The sequence below is a fragment of the Otolemur garnettii genome, unplaced genomic scaffold (assembly GCF_000181295.1).
Source record: "Otolemur garnettii isolate 467f Iridium unplaced genomic scaffold, OtoGar3 scaffold00027, whole genome shotgun sequence".
Classification (NCBI taxonomy): Eukaryota; Metazoa; Chordata; class Mammalia; order Primates; family Galagidae; genus Otolemur; species Otolemur garnettii.
The window spans coordinates 2457706-2466006 of NW_003852422.1; the positions used below are offsets into that span (position 1 = coordinate 2457706).

General features: G+C 50.6%; 1 protein-coding gene across 1 annotated transcript in view; it reads left to right on the forward strand.

Annotated features, from left to right (window-relative positions):
* MBP (myelin basic protein) overlaps positions 1-8301 on the forward strand; it is a 107430-nt gene that overhangs the window by 89505 nt on the left and 9624 nt on the right. Inside the window, exons 6-8 of the mRNA XM_023512373.1 lie at positions 6073-6180; positions 6792-6827; positions 7456-7488. Of these exons, the coding sequence (XP_023368141.1) occupies positions 6073-6180; positions 6792-6827; positions 7456-7488 (177 nt within the window). The remainder of the gene's footprint in view (positions 1-6072; positions 6181-6791; positions 6828-7455; positions 7489-8301) is intronic.

Sequence of the window (8301 nt, forward strand, 5' to 3'; positions counted from 1 at the left end):
ACCAGCAGGACACACTAGGTGGCTTCACACATGAAACCAGCAGGACACACCAGGTCGCTTCACACATGAGACCAGCAGGACACACCAGGTGGATTCACACATGAGGACCAGCAGGACACACCAGGAGGCTTCACACATGAGACCAGCAGGACACACCAGGAGGCTTCACACGTGAGGACCAGCAGGACACACCAGGAGGATTCACACGTGAGACCAGCAGGACACACGCCAGGTGCTGCTCCAGGCACAAGCTGTAACCATGGAGTCGGCCCCGGACAGGAGCCGTCCAGACCCACCGTGAGCCCTTTGCGCAAGGCCACCATTGAAAGAAGGTTTTAGTTGTCCCTTCTTTGTCCACGTTGTACTCGCTGAGCTGCTCTTTATGACTCAAACTGCCAAAAGCTTCGGGTGTCATGCAGAAGTTTTTCTTTATTCCTCTAAAATATTAAAATCTAACTGGACAGCCAAGATGCTTCTGGGAGACTAAAGAGAACAATCCAGTACCAGATGGGGTGCTGCAGGCAAAAGATGCCATATTTTTCCCAAAACAGAGACATTTGCAAGAAGACGACACTCTGAGCAAAGGTAGTCACGGGAGCAGGAGCCCAGAGGTAGGCGGAGGCCGTGCAGCAGAGACGGCCAGAGCGCTGAGTAGCAAACTGCTAATGTGGGGAAACTCATGATGATGGAACGCCTCTGTCCACTCAGCTGTTGGCTACGTAAAGATAGACCTTGTTAAATGACCTTCATTAGTTAACCTTATAAGTTGACAAAGGGAAACAGTCTTGTTTTTGGTGTACAGGTCTGTACGTTGTAACAGGTATACTAGGGTGACCAGACGTCCTGCTTTTGGCAGGACAGTCCTGATTTTTAACAATTTGTCCCACGTCTCACAGCATTTTTAAAAAGTCCCAATTTTTGGAAAGAATGCACAAACAGGCAGGAGAACAGTAGGGGAATATATGGTTTTCGGCTGCCATGTGGCTATTTCACCAGGATATGAGTTTTATATTACTTTTGTTAATTTTATAATGTTAAACTATAATAATAACAAATAATTGCTGAGAAGTGATCATCCAGAACTGCTTATCAAAGTTTTCATCGTTGTCAGGCCCTGCTCCCACCCCGCCGCCTCGTCAATGGTGTCCCGCTTTACCAATGTTAAAATCTGGTCACCTTAAGGTATACAGAATCCTGTGGCTCTTACTGCCATGAGAGCCCGTCTCCCTGAAACCTCCCTCCTGCTCCCCGCTGTGATCACACTGCATCCTCTGCCCATTCCCTGACCCTGTTCTGGCCAGCCTTCCGCTCTGTGATGTCATGTAAATGGAATCAGACGCAGGACTTATAGGTAAATGCCTTCTTTTACTCAGCATGGTGCCCTGGAGATGCCTTTGAGTCGCTGCATGTATTGAAAGTTTGTGCCTTTTCAACGCGAGTAGCATCTCATTTGACATGAGGACATGACATTCTCAAAAAGACTGAACTGTGGAGAGGAAGGCTGGCCAGACATGGGTCAGGGAATGGGCAGAGGGGGCAGTGTGAGCATGACAGGAAGCAGGAAGAAGGTTTTCAGGGAGACGGGCTCTTGTTGCGGTAAGCTGCACCCAGCTTGTTTAGACCTCCAGCCACTGAAGGACATTTGGGCTGTTTGCATTTTTTAATTATTATGAACTGAGCTTCTGTAAACAGTCACATACAGGTTATTGTGTGAGCTTAAGTCATCATTAAAATTTACTCTTCTCTCAAAAAAATGATGACCAAGCCACTCACTACAAAAACCATTTTCAAAAATAAACGATGTCTCCTTCATTATTCAAAGTAGGAAATGACATCACCAGCTCACATGGTAAGTGTATTATTAACTTTATAAGAAACAGCCAAATCGCTTTATGGAGAGGCACTTTGCATTCCCACAGCAATACAGGAGAGTTCCAGCTTCCCATCCTGACCCACACTTGGTGTTATCAGGACCTTTATTTTCAGACATTCCAACCGGTGTGTACCAGTATCATCACCCGGTTTTGATTTGGTTTTTTAGCTCTCTTGCTAATGGCTGAGGACATTGTCTCTCCCTTTGCTTATTTTTTGCCTGTATAGCCTCTTTGGGGAAGTGTTTATTCAAGTGTTATGCAAAATTTTTAACCAGGTTGTTCGTTTTCTCCCCATTGAGTCTTGAGAGTGGTTTACATACATATTCTGGAGTTCAAGTCTTTGCCAGATAAGTGGTTTGCAAATATTTTCTGTCTTTCCTTCTTTTAACAATATCTCCTGCAGAACAAAAGTTTTAAACTTTGATGCAGCCCCATTATCCATTTTTCTTTTATGAATCTTGCTTTGATATCAGGCTAAGAACTTGTTGCCTACTCGAAGCTCATGAAGATTTTCTCCTCTATTTTCTTCTAAAATCATATTTTCACATTGTAGCTAGAGATCTGTGATCTGTTTTGAGTTAATTTTTGTATAAAGTATGTACTTGGGTTGGGGGGCATTATTTGGCTTATTTCCTATATCACTTGCTGAGAAAATATCTTTCACCATGAAATTGTCTTTACACTTTTGTCAAAAATGGGTTGATCAGATTTGAGTGGGTTCATCTCTAGACTCTATTCTGTCCCACTGGCCCGTGAGTCCATCCCTCCTCCAGGACCTCCCTGCTTTGATTACCACAGTTATGCAATAAATCTGAAGATAAAGTAATGCAACTTCTCCAACTTTATTCTTCTTTTTCAAAATTATTTGGTTATCTTAATTACCTTACATTTCTATATAGTTTTAGAATCGGTTTGTCTATATCTAAACAAAGTCCTGCTGGAATGTGGCTTGGAATTGCCTTATATTTATAGGTAAATGTGGGAGAGAATCGACTTCTTTACTGTGCTGTCTGCCAATCCATGAACATGGTCTCTCCCTTCCTGTAAGTCCTCTGTGATTCCTTCCCCCAGTGCTTTCCAGTTTTTTGCATATTCTCACCTTTTGTGTGGATTTATACTTGATATTTTGTTTCTCCGATTCTATCACATATGGTAAGGTTTTTAACTGTTTGTTGTTCACATGTAGCTGCTTGACTAAGTGTCCTTTAGCAAGAGGTTATTACAACCATGATGCACCAATAGCGTTATAACCGTATGACGATCTCAAATTATCTGTGCAACTATTTGCAGTCAAAAAGCCCAAGTTGAAGTTCTCGTTCTGATGAATCTATAATCAAAGAAGTAATATCATTCCATAATGATTCTGTGATCTGTTTTGAGTTAATTTTTGTATAAAGTATGTACTTGGGTTAGGGGGCATTATTTGGCTTACAATCTATTCAGTGTGTTGAGTTCTGTATAAAAAATGATCCAAGTAGTGTACATGTTGATCCAACAACAAAAAAATCAATGCTTATTGCATACTCCATTCTGTGCTGAGGGCCATAAATAAACCAAATGGCTTTTTCATGAAAAAGTCTGACCCCTTATTTCACAGAGAGCTCTAAAATAACTTGCCAACTTTGGGCAGTGCCTGTGGCTCAGTGGGTAGGGCACCAGTCCCATATATGGAGGGTGGCAGATTCGAACCCAGCCGCATCCAAACTGCAACAACAACAAAAAATAGCTGGGCATTGTGACCATTGTATTCATTAGAAAAGTAACTTACAAAATACATAATTTTTATTTTATCATTCAAAGCAAGTGTGCAGAGTTCACATGTGAACCCCCACTATCACAACATGCTCTGTTACATCAGGCCACTGGGATAGGATCTAATAACTAACTTCTCTGATAGACATAATGAACACTTGAAGATGTTTGTCTCAAAGTAACCAATGGAAAGAGTTTCCTGGCTTGTCTATGTTTTTCTTAATTTTACACTCACTCTCTGATTGGAGGAGAATGTGGGAGCCAGTTCGTGGTGACTGAACACAACTGGCCCGTGGCACAGTCAGGCAGCACGGGCCTGAGATGCGATCACTGAGGAATCACGGAGAGAGAAAGTGGAATAAGAAGGCTGGGGGTCGAGCCACGAGGGCCATGCTCCCACTTCTGCCCCGGCAGTTCCTGCTTCTTCAGGCTTAAAGGCGCAGCGGACTTGCCTCTGAGAGACCAGGGTGACCACGTCCCTCCTCTGCGTGTGGGACTGTGGGGCCAGCAGTCCGCAGATGAGCACCTGCATACAGCCTCAGGCACGTGAGAGCATAGAGCTGCCGTGTGGGAGGAGCACGGAGTGAGTGGAGATCACCCCACCTGAGACGGGGCCACAGTCTGACTGGAAACGAGGCAATAGTTAACAAGCCAGGAGCACAAAACAAGAATGGCATAAATAAGGGGCAAAACCCGAGGCGCTGATTGTTAAGAAATAGAGGAAACAACACTGGATCCTCCTTCCATCTTTAATAAAGTCCAGAACTCTCTGGCAGGACGTCAGTCGCGTCACCTTCTCTGTGTGCACAGAATTGGACCGTGCCTGGCTGTGGCTACAAGTGAGGCCCGGCCCAGGTGTCAGGGATGAGGAGCCTGTCCTGTGTCTCTGAGGTGCTCACAGCCCCAGAGGAGCAGGAAGAGCAGCACGTGGCAGCCCCGTGCTGCCCCCAGACCCCAGTGCGGGCAGTGTGAACCCACAATGCAGAGAATGGGCCCCACGCTGCCCCTACACCCCAGGTCGGGCAGTGTGAACCCACAATGCAGAGAACGGGCCCCACGCTGCCCCTACACCCCATAGTGAGGGCAGTGTGAACCCACAATGCAGAGAATGGGCCCCACGCAGCCCCCACACCCCACAGTGAGGGCAGTGTGAACCCGCAATGCAGAGAACGGGCCCCATGCTGCCCCTACACCCCACAGTGAGGGCAGTGTGAACCCACAATGCAGAGAACGGGCCCCTGTGCTGCCCCCACACCCCAGGGCAGGCAGTGTGAACCCACAATGCAGAGAATGGGTCCCGTGCTGCTCCCACACCCCAGGGTGGGCAGTGTGAACCCACAATGCAGAGAATGGGCCCCCACGCTGAGCTGCCCTGGGGAGCTGCAGCAGGCGCCCCCAGCATGTGCCTTTGCTCTAGGCCTGGAGTAGGGACTGGACAGAGGTCAGAAGGAAGGGCACTGTGTGCAGCCTGGGCACTCTGCACAAGGCCCAGCTGCCCAGAAAGTTGTCCTGGCCGCCGCATGTGGTGTGGGTGCTGGTCATGGTCAGGGCAGGTACCAACCAGAGAGGGCAGGTACTGAGAGCTGTGCCTCCCAGCAGGCTGAAGCCCGAGAAACAGCCTCTCAAAAGCATGTGGGTCTTAGGCCTCACTCTCCAGCAGCAATGGCCCAGTGGACGTTGGCAAGGGGAGGGTCGCTGTCCTCAGTGGGGAGAAAGCTAGGAGTGCTGGGAGTCTCGTGGGGCAGATGGTGAGAGGACGAGGGGCTTTGGGCCTCACGTTGAAGGGCACTACTGTTGCAGGAGGCCTGGGAGGACGGCAGCATCCGGGACCCTGCCTGTCTCCCTCTGTGGTAAACTGCTGCCAAGCAGAGCTCCCTGCTTGGTGCTGCTGCGCAATTCACCTGCTGCCCCAGAACGTTCTGGTCCTGCCGCGTGTGAATGGGCCCCAGGCACTCGTGTGCCTTCACCCCCATCTGCTTGAGATGCAGCAGTGGTCAGAGATGCGGCAGTGGTCACCCCAAACCAGGCATGCAGGACCCTGAGAAACACTGAGTAGCCACCTGAAAGGGGACAACCTGACCTGTCTTTTGCTGTCGTGGGTTGTTTTGTGTGTGATTCTTGAGTGTTTTCCTTTATTCAAAGCAGAAGCCTGCCAGGAAACTAGACCTTTCTCTCAATGCTCTTCCCGGCCTGCCACTCTCTTGGATAAAATCATCCTAAGTTACATTCCCTTCCTCTCTGTCAGTTTGTGACTTCAGGAGACCCAGTCACCAGGTCGGTGACAGGAATGTCTGCCTGGCCAGTAGCAGGTGCACAAGTGAACACCCCGCTGCTGGCCGGCCTGCCTGCCTGGCAGGGCTCAGCAGGGGCCTCCTAGCACAGGGCTGACACACGGGAGCAGCCGTCAGCTTCCCTGCCCTCTGGTCACCGTGCCTCTGTCTTGCAGGACTCACACCACGTGACAAGAACCACCCACTACGGCTCCCTGCCCCAGAAGTCCCAGCATGGCCGGGCCCAGGACGAGAACCCTGTAGTGCATTTCTTCAAGAACATCGTAAGTGGTGGTTTGGGGGAAGCAGGCGTGCGGGGGGGGGGGGGCACCACTGCTGCACAGTCCACACGGGACACAAGTCCATCTGTGCGTGACACCGGGGCCCCTCAGGGTGAGGCTGGCCCCAGAGCTCCACCCTGGCACCCAGCCCAGGCTCCAAACCGGTGCTTCCCACAGCATCTGCCCAAGAGCCCAGCCCTGTGCAGATCGTACCCCGTGTGAGGCTGGGGTCAGGAGGGAGGAACAATGTGCAGACAGGACACAGGGCGTCCTCAGACACAGGACTGCTCTGTGTGGGCTGTGACAGGGACCCAGCGACAGGAAGCCTCCACCCCGTCTCCGGGCAGTGGGGCTGTCACGGGGTGAGCGTCCAGCTTTGGACTCCGGGGCATGTTTTCCACTGACTTGCCTCCTCTGAGAGTTCTGGAGCATCCGCCTCCCCTAGACTAGAATCCTTACAGATGGGGAGTCAGGCCCAGAGGGGGCCTCCTCCACCTAAGAGGAGCTGGTGGGTGGGCCAGGCAGGGCCGGAGCAGCCGCCAGGGCCTGGGCCCTTGAAGAACTGGGGCAGCTGGAGGGCGGCTCCCAACTCAGCCGCGTCTCTGTCTTTCCAGGTGACGCCTCGCACGCCTCCTCCATCACAAGGGAAGGTAAGAACCTGAGTGATTTGACTGGTCACCCCTCTGTTTATGAGCTTTCCCCGACTCTGAAATCCCAAAATGTACCAGAAAGAGAGCTGGACTCAGAGCAACCCGAATTCATCCCAAAACGTTTTGCCATGTGACTCCCAAGTAGCATGTGGGCCATGGCACTCTCTACAGCCCCTTGTACCCTCCACACCCCCACAGCTCCTGCACCCCTTCAAGTACCTGCCCCTACTATGCCCCTACATCCCACCATACCCTCCTATAGCTCCTGCACCCCTACACCCTCCTGTGTTCCCCTGCACCCCTATAATCTCCCACACCTTCCTACACCCCCTGGACCCTCCTAACCCCCACCACTTTCTACACCTTGCTACCCCCTATGCACCTCCATGTCCCCCTCTACTCCCTACAGCTCCTACACGCCCTGCACCTGCCTTCACCCCCTACCACCATGCAGGCTGTGTGACCTGGGCCTGCAGCCCTCAGCAAGGAGCTCCGGGCAGCCCCGCCGGCCCCTCCACGAGGGACATGTTCACGTGTTGGCACAGCAGGGTCGACCGTCTCTTAGTTACTGAAAGGACTTTCTTCTCGCTGACTGCCATGTCCTTGTCTGTTTCTCTTCCTCACACAGGGGAGAGGACTGTCCCTGAGCAGATTCAGCTGGGTAGGTGACAAACACATGTCCCTCAGCTTCCTCCTCCTCTCTGGCCCTCCCTGCACCCGGCTTTGCGTCCTGTCTGTCTGCGTTGCTTAGCAGCCCCTCCATCCGTCAGCCAGTCTGCCCACAGCAGCACGTGGCCCTCCTTCCAGGATCGCAGCCTCCCTGCCTATTAATACCTCCTGCTCGGGCCCCAGAGCTTCTTTTCCCTAAGGGTTCCTGGCAGACTGGATGGGGCTTGCTCCCTGGGAAGGAGCAACACCGCTTTTGAGATAATTTCTAATTTCCTTCCACACCACTGATAGGGAAACCAGCCCCAAAAGTCTGAGTGTGGCACAGGAAGACAACCCCCTAAAAAAAACCCAGGAAAAATGATGCTGCTGGGCCAGGAGCAAGAGGCTCAGTCTCATGACTCAACTTTATACTAGTCCCATTAATTCAAAAGACAGAGGGTTTCTGTGTATTTCAGTAATAATAACCGAGACTCAGACATGCAGCCACCCAGGAAAACCTCCTGGGGCTTTTTAATACCGAGAGCAAAGCTGGTTTGTTGATTTTCTAGTGAATTTGGTGTCTGAGCCAACCTAAGATGCCTACCATTATATTCTAACCCATCTAAAAGACTTTAGTTCCTAGCAAATATCAGGTATAGTTCTTATTGTATAATAATTGTAATTTTCTAGGCTGGGTGCAATGGCTCACAACTGTAATCCCAGAACTCTAGGAGGCCGAGGCAGGAGGATCCCTTGAGCTCAAGAGTTCAAGACCAGTCTGAGCAAGAGCCAGACCCCATCTCTACTAAAATAGAAAAATCCTCTG